The sequence below is a fragment of the Stegodyphus dumicola genome, chromosome 9, assembly GCF_044657685.1.
Source record: "Stegodyphus dumicola isolate Sdum_Otavi_A_Nest chromosome 9, ASM4465768v1".
NCBI classification, from domain to species: Eukaryota; Metazoa; Arthropoda; class Arachnida; order Araneae; family Eresidae; genus Stegodyphus; species Stegodyphus dumicola.
This window is the reverse complement of record NC_140776.1, coordinates 89,915,574-89,937,342: the sequence shown is the minus strand read 5'-3', so window position 1 is coordinate 89,937,342 and position 21,769 is coordinate 89,915,574. Positions and strand designations below refer to the sequence as shown.

The 21,769-nt window shown below is 33.8% G+C and overlaps 1 protein-coding gene across 5 annotated transcripts in view; it reads right to left on the bottom strand.

The window, feature by feature from the left end:
* Nucleotides 1-21,769, bottom strand: part of LOC118189722 (uncharacterized protein CG3556-like) — a 97,841-nt gene that overhangs the window by 15,378 nt on the left and 60,694 nt on the right. For all 5 annotated transcript variants that reach the window (XM_085823751.1, XM_035360381.2, XM_085823752.1 and 2 more), the window contains exons 6-8: nucleotides 13,345-13,511; nucleotides 3,441-3,642; nucleotides 935-1,100 (exon numbers count right to left, since the gene is read on the bottom strand). In XM_085823751.1, coding sequence (XP_085679877.1) covers nucleotides 935-1,100; nucleotides 3,441-3,642; nucleotides 13,345-13,511 — 535 coding nt within the window. The remainder of the gene's footprint in view (nucleotides 1-934; nucleotides 1,101-3,440; nucleotides 3,643-13,344; nucleotides 13,512-21,769) is intronic.

The window sequence follows — 21,769 nt, the reverse complement described above, 5'->3', positions numbered from 1 at the left end:
TCATAAGAAATATTCTCGTTGTCTGAAATCATAAAATATATTATCATATATATATGTTGCGGTGAAACATCGAAATCTGGAGAATGTCGACTTTCACCGGTGAATGTCAACATTCACATAGTCGCTTGGTGTCTGTCCGAAATAGTTTCCAAATACTTTTATTTCTGACTTGCACCGGTAAATGTCGACATTCACCATGTACTAATGGTGAATGTTGAACACATAAGAATATTATATTTTCTTCTCCGTCATTCAGTCGCGAAAAAACGCACTTGAGACTTGAATAAGAACTTAAGAATATAAGAACTTAAAACACACAGTACATTCAAAATAAGAAAGGAAAATAATAGAAGTTAAAAAACTTGATAAATTATGTGTTTCAAATCTTATTTATTGCAATAACTTAAACTATTACGACACTTTGAATTGCACAAGAGGCCCTTGCTTTTGCGACTGCGTTTATTTGTGGAACACTTCCTTTTGCAATAACAGAGTGCACATATACTGCTCTCTTTTCGACCTACACCAGAGCATATCTGTGATTGTCGACATACACCGGTGAGACTCCGTATGTTCAAGAATGTAATGCAATATTCGATCTTTCACCGACGTATTTGGTGAATGTTGACATTCTCCGGTGAAAGTCGACATTCTCCAATTTCGGTCTTTCACGGTAACATATATACAATGAAATTAGGAATGCTAAATTAGAATAGTAAAAATAATTATCAAGTGTTAATAAATTAATATGCAATCGTAAAAGAATTTTAAGCGAAGGTTTTCAGCAAGATGAAGGAAAAGAAAGATGAAATGTTTCTGGTATCACAAAACGTGTTTTTTATTAAACAGAAGAATACGTTTACCTTACCTAAGCAGTTTGAGGAAGCTAAACATTTTTAGAAGCATATAATGATGAAAAACATTTTAGGCTTACTTGTAACGAGGATTTATTTTTATTGCTGCTTCCATGACATCTAAGAAATTTGAATGACGAGGCAGACCTAACGTAATGGTTTGGATTTCGTTTTTATCTCCTCCTATCCACAAAGAGTAGTGGACGTACATCTGCTTTTTCTTTTTTCCATCTTGTCTTTCGCCTTCTGAAATATGCAAAAGAATGACATTTGCAAGCAGTTTAAAAAGAGTGTAGAGCAGAAATCCATAATTAATCAATCATCTTTTAAAAATATAGTACTATATTTCTACAAAACTTGAAAATATTTGCGAAAGTTCATTTTATTAAAAACACAAATTTGAAATCGTATTCAGAATTTTATATTTTTTTGTTCCAGAAAAGCAGGAGGACTTTTGTTCCAAAATTCACCTCCACAGGCGTTGTATTCAGTCTCACATACTAATACAGTATAGTCACTTTATAAACGTTAATAATGTAAACTATAAACGTTAAATGTATAATGTTCATCTAAAACTTGGTCTTATTGTTTCCTTCATATGACAAAAAATTGGTTAGCTTATATACGAGGTTTCAAAAAGAAGTATCATGATCAGTGTTTGTTGTGAAAAGCTGGAAACTTTTTAACCCTTTGACTACTAACAGCTCTAAGTTGAAAGGTTTCGCGTGAGCGGCGTGCGGCTGCAGAATGATTGACCACATAAACGAGATTTCATTTTTTCTTGTTGCTAGGAGACGAACGAAGTAAGTGGTAAACGTATACGATAGAAATACATACACATGGAGACAGGAGTAATCAACCAAAGCCTTCGCCGAGCGCTCATTTGCGTCCATGGTTTTTGTTGGACGCGTCTCTGCCCCCATAGCAGTTACAGGTTAAATATGTACAGCTTTATAAAATATTATATAAATGACTTTTTTTTTTTTTAAATTGCCTTTGAACATTTAACTGCAACTTTATGCATTTCATCAGCAAGTTTGAAATTAAGTTTCATTTTAACCAAAATTGGAGTAGCAAAGATGTTGAAATGCAGTTTACGTCTTCTGAAATCGTGAAATTTATTTAAGATCTGATAAAATGATGCTCAGCGTGATGTAGTTTTCTTGTTGTTTTTATAACTTCGTTCGGCCAGTGGTTTAAAGCTTTATCTTGCTTCCGTAGTCCTCACCAGAATGCAAATTAGCTCGTAGAGTATTTAAGTAAAAATTTTTAATGTTTTGGTGTTAGAGCTTTTGGCGGTGTCGCCTGCAGTTTATGTAACATAGCCCAGCTCCGCCAGTGAATATTCCGGCTTTAACCATTTCGCTAGCCGACGTTAATTAAATATGCGCCATTAAAAATGTTGAGCGGGCTTAAGCAGGACCACTTTGTGTAGTCTCCGACTACGTTACTTTTAATTTGAAACTTCAAATTATGTTACGTGATGGTGTTTTGATTGTAAGCATGAGCTGTGCCTTCTGTTTAAATTTAAAAATTAAATAAAAAGGTTATTTAAAACCTTCTCAAGACTTTTAATATAAAATGACAATTTAAAACCTTAATAAATAAAAAAGGTTATTTAAAATTTTAAATAAAAATTATAAGATTAAATATAAAGGTTATTTAAAACTTTCTCAAGACCATGGTATTTTAGACGGAGTGATAATTCGTTTGTCACTCTCACAGATCATAATATTTTGATTTAATTTTAATACAATTAAGGCCCTATATGCTGTCACAATTTATTGCTATAAGACTGTCACAATTTTAATTCGATTTCGAATGCTGCCATTCTTTGAAACTTCTATTATTAGTTACTTTCGGCAATAAAGATGCGTTTCCTAAATATTATTGAACTAAATTTTCATTTCCAAATTCAACGTCACATGTGCTCATCGTTTCGTTCATCTGAGTTCCACTGTGATGACCGCATTAACGGGTTCTGATAGTTTCATGTGGACCACCGCTAGATACGCCTAGTTTAAAATATAAACTTTAATATATCTCAGATGTAAAAAAATAATTCCATGTTATTTATTTTGCATTCCGAATTCTAATTAAGAATAAGAAAAATTTTATTTCCATATGAGTAAAATGTTTGGAATTTAAGGAAATAAATTTTAAAAACAAATTAGAAATAAACATACTCTTCGGCTCTCCATATTAAAATATTCAGAGGAAATGTAAGAACTAACTGCAAAACTAATATGTTAGTTCTCGGAGTTATTTATGTTACAATGGCTAAATATAAAAATAATTATTTTGTTTTTTAACGCATATAAAATATTTCATTATACATTCTTATTCTCCCACGGAAGTTCACGCTAAATTTTGTGGTCTATTGTATATATTCATTCTAAATAACAAAAAAGAAATCTAATCACGGCTTAATTTTGAATATAAGTGGCAAGAAACCTGTCTTTACACTTAGAGAGAAGAATTAGCTTCATAACATATGATTTAATTGATTTCTTTGCAAGATTTCAAAAATCATTTTATTTAAACGCAATTTTCAGGTTCCCTTTAAACATAAACAGGCAAACTTACCCGTACTTTGCGTACCGTAAGGGTTAGGCTTACAGTTTCTGGTATGTATGGAGGCGAGACTTTTCATATTGAGAGCAGGTATTACAAAGTAATTGTCCACATCAGTACCGAAACTTCCCTGCCAGTCTTGTTTCGTCAAAAGGTAAGTCATGGCACGTCCTTTGGCAGTTTCTGTACCATATTCATCAGCAGCAATCAGTGCCTATAAAAATAATCACAAATAACTTAAACAGATTTGGTACTTTCCACTCAAAACTTTTTCTGCTTCTTCATGGATTAAATATGTAACACATTAAATTTCGCATACATACTGTGTTATCAATATGTTCAGCAATAAAATTTAAAAGCTGATGTGTACTTTCAAATACTCCTGTAAAATATACTAACAGTTCAAGCATCGTCGCTATGATTCGAACAGTGATTAGCGACGCTGGTTACAGTATCATTGAGTCTGAATTCGAATCCAGAAGAAAGCTTGGATATAAGCGTATACTGCCTAATGGAGCATTTAAAACACTGGAGACAGAAAGCCCTTAGAGGGGTTTGTGACAAAGGGAAAAGGGTGGGAGACCCTTGTGTCCGTTTTCCAACTTATCCTATTCAGAGGTTAGCGAAGTTGGCTACGCTATCGATGGACCCAGATTCAAATACCAGAGAAGGCATGAATATTTGTAAATGCATATTTCCCGTGCGGCATAAAGCGCTCAATATAATGGAGAGCCGGAAGTCTCCTCGGGAGGTTTTGAGGTACGGATAGAGAGGAGAGAGACTCTCGGACTTCTCCCCCTGAGGTGTTGATGGAGAGCCGGAAGTCTCCTCGGGAGGTTTTGAGGTACGGATAGAGAGGAGAGAGACTCTCGGACTTCTCCCCCTGAGGTGTTCTCCATTAAAATTCCAACGGATCTTTGCCTTGGTTGGATCCTACCAGTGCCCACACCCTTAACACGAATGATTTTGGTTATGGCGCGTATCGATGTGTACATGGACAAAGTTAAGGGAGTGTGCAATGCCAAGTTTGCGCTATTCTCTGATGTTTTTTTAAGTGAAAATAGGTCGATGTGTATGGATACTGAGTTTGTGCAATTATTTGACCTCTTGTTTTCAAGTTGGCGATTTGAGAAACGCGCGAAGCTGTGCGCACTTTCCCAGTTTGTGGCCAAGGGTGTGGGCTCTCCTAGTATTTTACTCTTTGCCTTTCTCATGGGTGTAATTCGATCACCTCTGGACGTGCATATTGACCAACGTTCTCGGTGATGAGACGGATAAATAAGACAGAAGAATTTTGCCAATTCCTGACGAACGCATTAAGTTTCAAGTGCCTGGCCATTTGCAACGTTATGCATTCGTTGTGCATGGCCGAAACAACAAAACATAGTTCCAGTACAGTGGTACGTCGGTATACGTCATTAATCCGTTCTAGGTCCTTGGACGTATGGCAAACTGGAATATACCAAACGTACTTTTCTAATAAGAAATAAAAGGAAAATAATTAATTCATTCTCATAAAAATATCCTGTTAATATTATTAGCAGAACGTACTATTTAATGTAAAATACAAATGAACTGGGTAAAAAAAAAAAAAAAAAATTAATCTCTGTGCACATGATACTGCTCATAAAACGTTTTTTGCTACCTAGATCGAAAGCAATTTGTCAACATATTCTAACTTTTCTTATCTTTGTTTGGTAACTAATTTGACCTCCTTCGCAACGTTAGCCAATTTAATAGCATCTTTGTTTTTCACAGTCGTAGACACCCTCACACTTGGTATACAGTACGCAACAGCCGAGTTTCAGATACGCATGCGATCTTCATACTTTTCAGCAAACTCTTCTTTTTTTTAATTTCCGTGGTCATCCTAACAATTTTCTACGTTGCGTGGCTCTTCTTATTATCTTTCCTAAATGAATTTATAAAACAAATTATGCAAAAAATATCACTTGAAAATTCAGAACTGGCTTATTACTAGAACAGGAAAAAAAAGGCATACTGACTCTCATGGTACTGTCGTAGCATTATCTCGAAAGAGGTAAACAAGTGTATTGCGCGCAGTCGTGAATCATTGAGCTCCAATTCAATTCCAAAAAAAAATTTGGCATACCGAACAAATTGAACAAGACGTGTACCAAGCTCAGCACATTTCAAAGCGGGCGTATACCAAGGTATTTTGATTAGGGAAAATACACGCAAAAATTATGCCTCATGCATGGAGAGTTTGTATACACTACTTCTAAAGAAAATCTGTCTGTGCTTCAGGCATCTGGTACGACTACACTTACCAACGATTCGTAGGAATGGATGGTTAATTATATTAAACTACGATAGACTTATCTACCTACAGACAACATACAGATCATAAAAACCATATAATATTATTGTAGCTAACTTACTGTTGTTTCTTCTTGAGTTAAATTGATGGCGCAATAAGTTAGCTTTATGGGACGTTTCATGTTTTCTAGTACGGAACGTAAATACAAACTGCGTAGTTTCAAGCATAAAAGCACATCCTCTGCTGAAGATAATTTCCGCGTACTTTCCATAAGCAAATGACTTAAGAAAAACATAATGTAAAACAGAATCCTGTATCTCTAAATCATCTCCCTCTAGTAGCAGATCTTATTCGTGATGACTTCGTAAAAAAGTGCGGCTATAATTCAAATAGTGTAACGTGTGACAGATTCTGTGAAAACTAGCAATAGATTGGGTAGAGAGATACGGCTGTAATAGAATCAGAGAGGTTTATTGCGTAGATATAATGGTGAAACTTTGCAAACAAATGTAGCCGTAGATAAGATATTATTTTATTGTTAGATAACTGATTCTTGAGACACATATTCTTATTCACACATCATCATGGGCGCAATAATAACTTGTAAGGATTATGTTAATTTTATTAATAGTTAAATTTTGAGTTAAAGCTCTTTTCCTATCGATTCTTAACTTCAACTTACACTTCCGTCCAGAACGTAGTTTTATAATCACGTCTGAATACCTAATGAGGAAGAGCGATATTTAACCGCAAAGTTCTTCGGTCTTAGAAAGAGAAATACTAGGTATACTGGCTGCACGCGTCCGCTTTTTTAGGCTAATCTCTCGTAAGCTATTATCACGCTCGGCTGTACTTTAGGCCCTTGATAGCTTCGCAGTCTATCAACGTGAAAGGGGCCAACTCTGTTAGAATTTTGATAGCTTCGGCTATACCTCTTTAATTTAGAGACGTATTTAAAATGCTGTTATTTGTTACACCAATAAAAAGATGTATATAAATTAAAGTATAGTTATTTGATCCTATTATCCGAAAATCTATTGATTATCAAACAATTCTAATCTAATATTCTAAGCTAATAACTATAAATACAATAAAAGCTGAAACATCATTAAATTTTTAGTACATTTTATAACTAATTACACAACGCTTATTATGCAGATAATTACAATAATTTTATATACAAATATACAGCAGTTACAATATTCGTAATTAAAGTTCAATCATCACACTTATTTTAGTATGTAATTCAATGTGTGTGTTCATACATTTATTACTAAAATACATCATTTCTTATCAGCGCCAGAAAGATTCAGAGCAGTTAACATTAGGGCAATTTTGCAAATGTTCTAAAAAATTGGGGGAAGAGAGTTATGAATTACATTCCTTCATACCAATAATTAAAAGATTTTTATTAGCATTATATGCATTTGGAATAAGAAAAGGAAAAAAAATAATGAAAATGTATAATAACCATTGCATCCAAATGAAGAGTATACAGGGGGGGATGCAACGTGCAATGGACATTATGCTTTCATACTGCGTTAGAACGAAGTTCTGCGATCGGTGGAGGGAGCTTAAGGCTAGTTTATTTGATACAGCAAAGCACACGAGAGTTGTCTTCCTAAGGGAAGGGATGTCTTCGCAAAGGACCTTCAAATGGGAACTGTCCCCTGCCATAACTTGTATATCTTTTGATTTGTTTCGGGAATATTGCGTGTCCTGAATAGGAACAGCGAGCTTACTCAAGCTATGTTCAAATATGTGTGGAATCAACGACACAAGCAGGAAGGGTTAACTTTACCCTTTATTGTCCACGATATTACAGGTGCTCCCGCACTTCGGGATACAAAGATGTGGTCTGAACGTAAAAATATAAAAAACTACTAACTAACTAAAAATAAGAGTTATCTTCGAGTGATTTACACAATTGACTAAGACTGGCCTTTTAAATTATTATGCAAACTGCCGAAACTACAATACGTTTTAAATATCAAGAGGACTAAACCTCTGGTCTTAAAGGCGAACAGCAGTTGATTGGAAACTCGCGTGTAATACAGTGGCAAGGCGGCTCACTTTCTCCCTCTCTAACTCTTGGCAAAAAGCCACAACTTAAATACTTGGGCATTAGCAAGTACAGTTTGCATAAACAAATTAACCCGTTTAATTCTGGCCGGCCCGGAAGTGGAAAATAAGGGAGGATAGTAAAGTTTTAAAATAAAATAAACGTTAGTAAAACTTCAGATCCTTACACCCCTATTCATATTACATACAAGAATAACCACGGAAACCAACCGTGTGGTAGCCTAGATTCGAAATACCGGCCTCCAACGGTCTTAACCGCTTAGCCACCGGCAGAAGCGTAGCTAGGGTTTTCACCGTCCAGGGACACCAGAAGATTTTGCGCCCCCTTCTGTGTGCCAAGAATGGAAAACATTTCATTCTAAAATTTCTTAATTACAGTTTGGCGTCCTCTGGATGCTGCGTCTGGGCACAGATGTCCCCCCTTGCCCCACTATAGCTATGCCACTGGCCACCGGTGGGGCGGTAAAGGGATGAAGCGCAATATTTGGGTAGGCGAGAAATCGTAATGTTAGATACTTGTAATACTAAATGAAGATTTCCTGTCTAATTTGATTTCCTGATATATCCGAACGGTGGAAAAATTGAAATTATGTGATTATTAATGTGATTAAACAACGGTATATAAAATAGTTTTAATTTAAAATACTAATAATCATTTAAAAAATCTAAAACCAGATACATTACATACTGTTGCAAGCTAAGGGATCGTTGACGTTTCTTTGAATGATAAGTCTAGATAAATAGAAAGACATAAAAAGTTCTTTAGGAAATAATAAATATATAGTACACACAGCACAATAATGGCTCGAAGTAATTCAAGGAGAATGCAGATATTTAGCAAATCCTCCTTGACACAGGAAATAAATCGGAAAGTGCCTCAAATCACTCTGAATGGCCCACTAGCGGCAGAGCAAAAGCCGCTGAACACTGGTAGTTCGGTCCGGGGTTCGAGTCCCGGCGAACGGGCTGGCTGCATGGGACTTTTCGTGGTTTTTTCTATGTGTAACATGGATACGGGCAGATTTCCCTCAAAAAGACCTCCACGGCGCATCCCTCTTTTTCCGTGCAGTGCCCAAGGTCGGAGCACGTAATAAGCAAAAAAAAAAAAAAAAATATCACTCTCAAAGTAAATTTGGAATTCAGGTAACGCTAAGTTACCTGAATTAATAGCTGGTAACGCTGATAGTTAAGTTAAACTCTTAGTTCTTTCGTCACTGAACTCCCCATTTTTCTAACCCGTATTTATACTCGCAGCAGGAGTTCTGGAGTAGTCGATTGTAGGACTTCGAAAATATGTTTTCGCTAGTCTTCCAGAAAGTCGCCAAGATGGCGAGAAATTGCCTGCATCTCGAGTTATACTTGAGCTACAATTCCAAAATCATTGCACTCAGAATTAAAAGCTCTATAATTCTATGCTAAACTTAAACACTTAAATACAAAACATGTGACCACAAATTACATAAAACACAAAATAAACCAGAAAATTATCATTATAAAAAGAATAAATAAATAAGTAAATAATACAAAATATTAGAACAATAGAAAAAATAAAAAAATACAATAAAAAGCATTAAAATACTCAAAATATAGAGATAGGGTTTTTATTTTTTATTATAAATGTTTTATTTTTTGCGTCATTTAATTATTACAACGTTTCTTTACCTCACTCTGTTTATTTATTTACTGTTTTCTATTTAAAACTATTAATTTCATTTTTTTCTTCGAAATTATGTCCGTGTATTTATTATTAACTTATCCCAAAGCTGCAAATAGCCCAGAAGGGCTGTTAATGCCGTTTTGGCATTTTGCGTTAAATCACTATAAAAGGCAAATCACTTTTTAAATTGTTGCCACCTAATATTAGAGACCTGTATTATATTTAAAGAAATTAAATAATGAAGAATCTGCATAAATGTATGTATGTTTCTCGCATTGTGATAAAACAATGAGCCATCAAATTTTGAATAACGTACGTCTCTACTATAATATGGGCCCAAATTTGGAATAAGGAATTTGTTTTATTATCTATTTCATACTTTTTAAAGTATTTACGAGTTTTTGACTAAGGAACTCAATGATTTCAAAGCAAGCAATGGTAACATTGTACTGTACACTTTTATCTCCAGTGCACAAGATTCTATATCGGAAATTTTAAAGATACGCTCACTTTAAAATTAATTTGCGATATTGCTGTTGAACAGAATTTCATAGTTTGAGTACGTATAACGTGATATTAAATAAAAAAAGGTAACACACAAAACGTTAAAAAAACGCTCCTTTGGACGTAATTTAAAATCTGAAACCTTTCGAAAAATTCTCTTGTGATTTTATTTCTAAATCAGTTTTATAATTTTTTTGGGAAAAGAGTCATTTATTCTGTCCTTACGTATAGATGTCACGCAAAAACATCGTTAAATTGCATTCGATAGCGGTCAAAATGCATATTTTCGTTGAAATATGATACCCGAAATTTTTCGGGATTACTATACTTCCTTTTTACACATTTTTTATCTCCAGCGCGCGAGACTGTGTATCGGAAATTCTAAAGATATGCTCTTTTAAATATTTTGTGATGTTGTTGTTGAATTGAATTTTATGATTTAAGTGAGAAGAACATGATATTTAATAAGTAAAGGTAACACTCAAAACGTTAAAAAAACGCTCCTTTGGACGTAATATAAATTCTGAGAGCTTTCAATTTTTTTTTTTCTTTTTAATATATTTTCTCTTCTTTTATTAAAATACTTTTGACTTTTTTTTGTGAATGTGTGTGTTCTGTGCATTTGAGATAAGGTCTGCTTACAGTGGACGACGTCACTTATTTTACCTTATCAATTGCGAATACCTTTGTAAATAATGCATGTTTTCTATGCTAAAAAATAATGGCCCATTCTTATACAAACAAAGGCTGATTGATGACGAACTATAATTCTAGGTGTAAATAAATAATTAATAAAATCCTTTACATGTTGTTTTATTTTTATTTTTATTTTATTGACTTGTTGTTTCCTTTTATTTTGTTCTTTTATTATTAACGTAATGTTTTATGCTTCTTTAATGTTTCAAATTAATAACATTCTAGCTCCAGTCTGATACCTTCTTCGTGAAACTTCTTTAGATTATATCACTTTCCTGAAATCTCCAGGGTAACACCTTCAAAAACGACATACCAGCCATGATAGAGTATTAAGGCTGGGCAGCAAGGAACTTTATACTCTTCTACGAAAAATAACTCCATCCTATAAATTAACTGTAACCGCATGGCGGAGAAAAGTTTTTTCTTGGAAGATTTTCGGGGCAGTGAACTGTTGGTTCCCCGAAACATCTCGGAGGCCTGCGTACGGGAACAAATAAAGAAGCATTGTTTGTTTGACTGATCATTTTCGCACAAATCGATAAGTTCTATATTGAAGGCCTTTCCAAAAATTTAAACATCTTATGTCTTAGTAGATGGAAGTATTGGATAATATTTTGTTTTCAGTAAGGTAATGCGAAATTTTCACGGAGAAAACTCACATCATATAAAGCAGAGTTCCTTAAACTTTTTGGTGTGGCGACCCCCTAATATTTACGAAAATTTTGTGGGACCCCATAAGCATTGCACAAATCCGACACACGCGTGATTGAAACTATCAGTTTCTTCACTTGTACTGTAATATACTATTGCAGTTTTAGGTCACTGACTTTCAATTTTTTAAGTAAAATGAACGACTCTATTATAAAAAAAAATTGCGTCGAAATGTTTTCGTTTTTTCTTTGTCTGTAATGCCTTATCTTTATGTACTTTTAAATATATTATGTAAAAATATTTGGTAATTATAAAATTATTATAATATGTTAAAGAAATATGAAAATTGCTGAATTTTTGGCGACCCCCTGCTGCAGATCCAGTCACGACCCACGGTTTAAGAAACTCTGATGTAAAGCAACAAAGATTCACAAAAAGATCTTAAGATTAAATTCCTAGAAAAAATTAAAAATTACTTGAAAACTGGGCCGCTGTATTTTTAAGAATACAGAATATCATTTTAGTGATAAAGTGATTAATTAATACATGTAACTTTTGTCCATCAGAAATCAAATTTATGATCTCTGTATAAACTTCTTAAATATTAAATTATTTACCATTATTACCAGTCCTTTCTAAATTAAAATTTTTATAATTACGATGAGAGCAAACAAGCTGCATCTTTCAAAAAAGTTAAAATATGTCTTAAGCTTACCGTATGATAATTAAATTGTCTTATTTTTTATAATCCATTCATATTAAGAGAGAAAGAATGCGGTAATTATAAACTCAAGTTATCACAGTTATAGAAAGAACTCACTCATTTGCGTTGTGTCTATCTATCAGAGATCAATTTTCTCCAAGTGCTCGTATTAGCGGAAAATCAAAATTACTTCTTCATTTGAGATATTAATGCTCACAAATTTCGCCATGTTTTAACAAAAATAAATTTTAAATTTCGTAGACAGTCATGATTGGATTTTTTAAATATTACTCATCTTTTTATTACAATTATTACATTGTTCCCTTAGTAATAATCCCTTATTTATTCCATTTTGCTTTCGTTCTGTTGTTAACAACAGTATGAAAAAAACATTATTATATAAGTAAATGAAAACATGCGGAATAGAGAAAGAAGCTTTGAATAGTACACTGTACAAAACATAGTACAAAGTAATTTCTCAGAATTAGAAATCTTGATCTTTTGAAAGCAACATGCTATTACTTACCAAAACTAACAAAAACGGTTAGAAAGACATAAGTAAGTATATTTACAATGGCCTCCCAATGCCTCGATCAGTATCACAGAAACAACCTTCATTTTGCTCCTGACCGATTCCATTTTTAAAAATGGAACGGCTTAAAAATAAATACATACTACTTCAAATAGAGCTGCCCTTACCCCGATCTTTCTTTTCTATTTAAAAAAAATTTGCTCAATAATAATTTATTTCCATGAATCCACAAGTACTGGCATTTCTTTTCCTTTTCGTTGATATATATAGAAGTATTCTCACAGCTCTAAGAAAGGACGATCTAATGTACTTGTAAACTTGAGTATCTGTGATAATCTGAGTATTTATAAACCAATATTTGGCGCTATACTACCTACCAAATATTATCGTAATTTAAGAAGAGAACCATGAAATAATACTGCAAATGTCTAACTGAAAATTCTCATTAAAAGCCTGGAACAGACAAGAAAAACTCCAACTAATAAAGATTATATATAGAATGAAAAACATAAATTGCACGATTAAACACGCTATTGTTTTGTCTGGAAAACAAGATTATATCTTAGATAGTAAAAAAGTACACTTTTTTCAAGTTCCATAATAATTCTTTTATTTTCTTGCTCTTCCTGCCCTTTTTTAAATATGTCTTTTAATGTTCCTCCTTTTTCTAGAAATTAACGTTTAACGAGTTTGTCTTGAAAAAGAATTAATGAACATATTACACTTTTCTATTCAGTTTAATTTTCTAACGTTTCATTTTACCGACTGGCATATTTTATATTTACGTTAATTTTGTTGAATACAATTTACCTGCAAGGCCAATCCAGTACTGTAAATACTTCCAAAACTTCCATCAGGCTGTTGCCATTCAGTGATATTACGGGCTACGTCTTTCTTGAGTAATGACCATTCCTTAGAATCGTTGAAGCTATTCATCGTTCGGCAGGAGATCGCCAATAAGACGTATGCTTGAATATCTATAAAGAAAATACTTAGTATTTCTTCACGTAAGGTACTAAATTCTATAGACTGTTGCATTCACAATTTGGAAACTATACTCTAAGGGAACGGAATACGCTCCAAATCTTAAAACGAAATTATTCGGTAGATTAATTATAGGTATGAAAAAGAAGATACTGAAATGTTAAAAGATGTGAATGTTTTACTTAGGAAATCACGCTACGCATGGCGAGATGTTGGTGCACCGTTGGCCCTTATGCAATTCGGATTGGCATTCACTCGCAGATTCGGAGAATGACCTCCTGTGACTTCTTGAGTATCTGTCATAATCTGAGTACAGCTGGGGGTTGTATTAGATTAGCAACATCCTGGAATGGCCATGCTAATCCCCCAAATGTGCTCTATCGGAGAGAAATCTAGCTATTTAGAATCTCTCTGAGAGAAATCTAGCTATTTAGAATCCGTCGGAAAGACATTTAGCTAATCTATCATATATCTGACAAGTACTAAAGCAATCAGCAAAAATGATTGCCGTAAGCGGTCGGGCAATATCCTCTTGAAATCCTTTTTTCCCTCGGGGTGGGAAAAAGACTAGACCCCCCCCAGAATTGAAATTTAGGGGTAATCGTACCAAATTTGGTGAAAATATGAAATATTTAGGAATTATTATTGATAGCAAATTGAGTTTTGCGGAACATTTTAAGCATATACATAGGATCACAGATAACATTTTAAAATGTTATAAATATAATTTTAGTGCTGATACTTTGAATAGAAAAAGTTCCACCTTGAGTGAAATTTTTAGAAATGTGATCATCCCTAAAATATTTTATGGAGTCGGAGCTTGGAGCTGCCGGACAGAGGAGGTACTTACGATTTGAATGAAATTGGACACCCTGCAGAGAGGCTGGATACTTGCCATTACAAGAGCCTTCAGAACCGTTTCAACTGAAGTTGCTTGCGTCCCTGCGGGTGTTCCGCCCCTCTCGATTCTATACAAATTATACTACAAAAAGTTTCTATTAGCTAATAAAATTATTATAGATACAGAAATTGGACAAAAAATACTCACAAGTAAGGCCTTTCAACAAGAGAATGAGGATATTATTCACCCAATAACACGATTTGGATTATTTTATGATCTTGGGTTTCCTTCTGATAGCGAAATAGACGTTTTTACAGATGGTTCTGGAATCGATGGGGGGAGTGAGTAGCGCAGTGGTAATTTGTTTTCAAGGAGTGGAAATAGGCAATGTGAGAATAAAACTTAAACCAATGAATTCAATTTATCTAGCAGAACTATACGCATTGACAGAGGCTTTGAACTGGATTAATACAAAATTAACAGTTCGATGTTTTAGGAATATTTATACTGATGCCCTATCTGCACTTTAGGTACTCGCCCAACTAGATCATAAAAATCGACATATTAATGAAAAAAAGACTTGTTTAAAAAGACTGAAAGAAAACATATTGTTAAATTACACTGGGTAAAAGTGCACAGTGGAATTGTCGGAAATGAAAGAGCGGACACCCTTGCTAAAATGGCGGCACTTGGGGATGGGACCGATAATTTTGATATCCAAGATTCAAGAAAAAAGACCATTGCTGAAATGGAAAACTGGATTTATACATAATGGAATTTTTGCTGGGAATCGTCTAATAAGAAAAAAAGAGTTAAAATATAAAGTTAAACAAGAAGATGAACATTATGAATAATGTTGATATAAATCAGGTACTGACTAATCATGGGCCTTTCCCGGCTTACTTAAATCGGTTCCATCTGCAGAATAATAATAAATGCTTAATTTGTGATAAGTTTGGAGACACCAGGCACTTCGTCGATGAATGTACGCTTACCCGGAGTGCAAGAGAGAAATATAGAAATAATTTTAAGGAAGATTTTAAAAGGAACTCTTCAAATTTGAAAGATTTTGCAGAGACAATAATGAAGATTATAAATACGAACAAAGATAGAGTTGGAATTCGGCACTGAGACTCAGGATTTGGACTTTATATGTTTTGTTTTCCTCGCCAGTCCCATTTTTTGATCATACGGCCGGCTTGTGCCGGCTAGGAGGATCGGGGTTGTGCCCTTATAATAATAATAATAATAATCCTCTTGAAATATAAGCCGCGATACCTCGAAATGAAGTAGTACAAAACTGAGCGTAGAGTACCGCCGTGCTCTAAGAGTGACACGGCCGATAATCAGGGAGTTCCTAATATCAAATTAAATGACAAAGCAGATTGTAACTCTCGTTTGTTGGTCTATATGAACGAGACAGTCAGTTCTGTGTCTCACCGCCATTTTGAACGTTTCTGGTAACATCTTCGTTAGCACTTGCAGCTCAATTCGAAGCTGGTTTCACCGCTGAAGACAATTCTACTCTGTCAGTGAGATTCACCGAACTCGACACCCATGCAAACGCCCTTGCTCGTGTGTCCCAAGTGAGATATAGTCAGTGCAATAAGCACCGCTATCACAGACACCATTATCTTAGTCGCTTATCAATGGTCTCTGCGGCCATTTGTGCCCCATTTATGCCTCGAATCGTTGACAGTGACAAACTATATGCTATGAGAATGGCTCTGACGATCGCTCTCTCCACGCACTCTGTCGTCTCACAAAAAACAACTCCTGCGTTCTTGATGTTGTTCCGCCATGTTCATTTATTTCTGTCAGTGTCACAGAATGGCGACATCGTTCCAATTCAAATGCCCAGCGCTCTGTTGATTTGATTAACATGTTTCATTTAGATCGACTGCATGCATATTAAACAAGTGACCCATATACTCAAATTATAGGTGAATACGTTTGCGAGGTATTGGTACATTTGAAGTAAGTAGACGGAATCAAATTCCAATAGAAGTTATGTCTTAGAACTCAAATTTCTGTTTTATAACCCCCTCCAGATGCTCAGTTGTGGTGCTGTGTACTTCCACCTATTCACTCACTGGAGACCACAATTTAATCATTTGCACGTAAGGAATGAAAGTCATTCGCGTTCGGATTATTTCGTTGCAATCAGAAAACTCTTAATACCTTTTTCTTTCTTTCTTTCTTTCTTTCTTTTTTTTTTTTTTTTTTTTTTTTGGTCTTAGAGAACATCTTTCATAAATCCATTAATTTGAAGTCTAATTGTCTAATTAAAATCATAGAACATTTTCACCACTTCCCACAACCACTAGGACGATTACTTTAATGATTACTTTTAGAAGTAGTATAGACACGGGGTTTAATTTAGAGAAACATTATAATTAATAAATGAATTGAAAAAAAATATGAAATGATATCTTTGATTTATAAAAGAGAGGACGGAAGAAAATATTAAAAAAAAAAAAGATTTTGTTCATATGATGAAAGAAATGGAGGTATTAAAATTATTACCTTAGGTATTATTGTTTAAATTCCAGCAGACGGTACTATAAAATATTTTTTAAAAGATATGCCGTAAAAATATTTCCAAAAAGAAATTATTGATCTAACTGATACAGAAGAATAAAATAAACAATATACCGTACAGAATTAATCAATAAGAAGCATTTTAAAATTGGCTAAACATATGTTGTCTTATGCATCCTTTCCCCGTTTCAAAATTCAACAAGAGTGACTATAAACTAGTTAAGACTATTCAACCAGATTTACGAATGCTCTACTATAAGCAAATCAAATGAGATCCACAATTCTTATGTAAAATTTTATTTATACTCAAGGGAATATTATTGTTATGTAACTAAAGGATCTGCACCTTTCCTGATAAAGCATTCGCCAGGAATTATGCCCAAATCAATTGGTCATTTAACCGTCTCATCAACGACAGCGTGGCCCAGGATGCATACAGTAGGGACAGATCTTGCATCCGAAGGAGAAAAAACAATACCTAAATAACTAAGCCTTACACGGGAACGGAACTCCCACTTTCGGATTCGAGCTAATAATCAATCCATTGCTCTATAACGTTCGTGGAGGAAATGGAAAATCAGAGCGTCATAAAATTCCAGCAATGAAAGATCATATTAAACATGTAACAGAGAAGAAAACATATTAAAACATATAAAAAGCTTTATTTCGAAATATCTTTCATTAAATGGCATTTTCTTTTTCAATCTAAAATTATAATCAATAATCATATTTTATTTCGCTCATTATTATAAACGCGAGACAACTTTAATAACTTTTTAGATTTAAATTTCGATGAAAATGATAACAAAATAAGAACACTAATGCTTGTTTTTCCTTTCAATGCACTAAGTGTGAAGAAGCTGTAAATAAACTTTGCCATGAATTAAATATCTGAGTGAAGGACAGAGATTTTGTTTAGCACTGGAAATATTAACTGATAATCAACTAAGTAAACTTGATACTGAGATGAGTGAATTTTGTCTCTGAGTACTTTCTTCCACCCCTTCGTAATCTTCCAGTAGTGAGCCCAAATGGTCATAATTTTTCCCAAGAGAAACAAAAGCAAAGTACAGCAGCCACTAAACAGCTGCTGTCGAATAAAGCGGTAAAGATTAAAGCAGCCAAACTCCACACAGAAGAGGTCGATGTTATCTTCTACTTTCACACCCAACGACCTTTCCGACCTCTTTATCCATAGCGGTCAAGAGTTCTGACTCTTAGATGTTTGCCGATGCTGTAGTATCTTTAGAACGAAGACAGAGTGGCCTCTTTCTCGCGATGAGGGAGATAGCAAACCGAATACAAGATTTCGGGGTTAGCCGAGTTACGGTTTGTTTACCATTTTAAAAATGATTCAACCAGATCAGGTTCACGATTACAAAAGGTTATCCCACTAGAACGTTCAGTATTAGGATCAAATGAAAGTTCTGTCTTAGATTAGAATTAAAAATCAGTACTTTTTTAGACAATAAACGGGCATTCAAAATAATGAGTCATGAAATACTGGTATGGTTTTAAAACACTAGCATCACACACTCTGCGATGTGAAAATCTGCCGATTTTTACGCAAATGTTACGATGGAATGTTGGCAGAAATTTCTATGGGATCTGCTAAATACAATTAGAAGATTTACTGCAATTTGCTAACACATATAGGTCTTAACGACTGCTTTAGAAATGTAATTTATGTTACAATTATTGCTATCTCGCAATTATGCATGAAAGCTTCTCCATAACTGTTGCAACGTAGCGGCAATATGAGTTCGCCGAGTTTCACGCATAATATGTTAAGCTTTTGAATGCAGTGGAACTAACACTTTGGATATTATATCCATTCATAAGAATAAATATGGGGTTCTTACAGAGCGGAAGATTCAAAATTGTTGCTCCAAAACCTATTACTAGGGAAAACCATAATATTAAGTTACTACTAAACCTACTACTCGTACTAGGGAAACAATATCCATAATTAAACATACTGCCTGGAAACATTTTGGAAGAACATTTCAGCTTACATTTTCGATCTATGGTATAGTAACGTTGTCGAAACAATGATGAATTAGGCTTGTCGCGGTGCGAAATTTTTAGTAAGTTTGCATTAATTGAAGTAGAAATCAAATTTCGAATGTAATGTTTAAAATGCGACTTCTTAACGAACTGGATGGAGTTTAATTTCTTCCTATTTCTAACAATGCTTGCATATATTTTTGCCCCATTCGCAATAAGCATTGTCATGATATATATTACATCCTCATGCCACCTTTCTAGATTAGCAAGGAGAAGCCAATAACGCTTCTATCCATGCTTTTCCAGCATTAGTGGAAGGATGTTTTCATATTTTCGTCATTAATATCTAGCCCTTAATTTTTTTTATTCGTTTATAATTGCAGAAAGTTAGAGTGAATGTTTTTCCTTTATAGTGCATTTGAAATCTTAGTGTATGACTCGAAAATGCCAAACGCGGTTCAGATTGACTGAAATTTTGACACAAAGACATTTACGATATAAAAGTGCTTCCGAAACAAATTTACCGAAAAATGCAAAACCTTTAAGTTTTGACCCTAGTGATAAAATATTTGTTCTGGAAGAAATTTTAAAATGATTGAAATTCGTCGGTAAAAGAAAGAGAAGCACAATTAACATTTTCAGCAAGGTAAGAAAAGGAAATAGAAAGTAAGATAACTTCAGCATAAAAACATGCAATTACAGTATAAAAATCATCGATTAAAAACGATTTGAGACTTAATTATTAAAACTTTTACGAACTAGATAAAAATTAATATAAAAAATATGATTGCAATAAATATTCTTATAATGTAAATTAATTTCTATAAATTCCATAACTATCTATCGCATGTGACTTTCATATAAAAATATATTACTTAATATAACCCCTTGTCCAAATACAATTTAATGAAAGCATTATGCACTGAATTCTAATACACTGAAGTGTTTAACGTATCTAATTATTAATTTATTTTTTAAAACTTATGAAGGATAGTAACGCTTCGCAGATTCTGTTTAAATGAACAGGATGGTCAACTGTGTTTTTGAAAGTTATAATGAATGATGAGGTATTTTAGATCCCCAAATGCAATAAATGAAAATAAGTTGATTAGCCAAAATATTAAAAATAAAATTAAGCTTAACAAAATTTTAATAATTTCTTGCTAATAAATCTTGCTAAGGTTTCAATGATAAATTATCCACCATATTCTCCCGACTTACCGTCAGCTGACTTTTCCTTTTTCCGAAGCTTAAGGAATGACATTATAAATGGACAGGGATTTGAAAACGTATCGGAAACTAAATCAGATGTTACCTGTATTTTGCGAACAGTTATTTTCAACGCCTTTAAACAGTGTTTTGATGATCTGAAGAAACGCTGTAAAATTTGTATAGATTCCTCTGTAGATTATTTTGAAGGAGATGAATTTATTTGAAGATTAGTAATCTTTTTCTTATTTATAAGAAATTTTTCGGTGACTTTATGGACGTACCTTTTATCAGTAAAGAAACAAAACGTGGATAAAAAAAGAAGTGAATTTAATTGCGTTTTCCTGCAAGATAATTTTGAATATAAACTACAAGTAAATTGCATAAATATTTATCATAACGCAAGGTCATCTCTGTCATTTATGAAAGCAAGCTGTCGTCGCGTTACTTGTTTTCCTCAAACTACAACTTCTCCAGCAGAATGATGGGTTGGCGATTAAGATGGCAATAAAAAGATGTCAATACCATCTCTCACAGAAATTTTAAAAAATTAAAGCAATTTCAAAATAACGAAATATATTAGGGGTGAAAAAAGTCCTACCCGTTCTGAAAATCTAAATTGCAATAAAATGACTTAGATGCTGCTGCGATGATTCGATTTTTTTTTACTAACAAGCAGTAGAATTTATAAAATGCACCATATTTGAAACTATTTAACTTTAGAATATGGCTTTCCGCAACCTTTATCAAACGTACAGAGCCAATAATGTCACTTGTCGCTGTTGACGTCAAAAATTTCAACGCGAAAACATAAAGCGTAAAAGTAATAACTTTCTGGACCCCCATTAATGAATCGTTTCTGAAGAAACTCTGGACCAAGCCATCTAAATACGAGCATAAATTTTGCCACTACTCAGAAAAAGTCATAGGATAGGTACAAAAGCTTCCATTCAACGTGATGTCTGACCGGTGGTTTTCATGCAGTTTTCTGAGAAGAAATAAAAGCAGGGAAGAAGCAATCAATCGTGTTCTTTGCGAAGCGAAATGTTTTGAAACGAATTTCTACAAAGTTGAGAAGTGGATAAAATGAATCATCAAAGATCCGTTTGCTGAGTCCTGCACCACCAACTTCAAAAGGAAGATTACATTTCGGAAAGGCTACATTAAATCTATAATGTAATGTTAAGATGCGAACTGACAACAAAGCAGCCAGCGGTTTTCAGTCACAAAGGCTAAATCACAAAGGTTATCAAGATAATGTAGACCTCAAGCTGATTTAATAACTTAACAAAAATTAGTGGATTTTGATTTAGGAAGTATTATTGTCTAGCGTATTTCCTTGAAATTTGCGGCTATGGACTTAAACGATCATTACAGAGCACCTTCGCTCTTCAAACCTTCTGTAGTGTGAAGTATGTGAATAAGGTAACTAGATATTTTTCCTTGCATAATATTTAGTAGCAATATATGAGTATAACCGAAAGTTATATATAAAGTTTCATAAGCATGGAATAACTTACATCACAAAGATGAACACAGATTACATATAATGAAAGCCAGTTTATATTAAATCTTAGGTATTTCGCATTTTGTGTTCTGCCTCTTTCTTTTCGGTTACAAAACGGATAAAACGTTTGCGTATATCTAGTACTT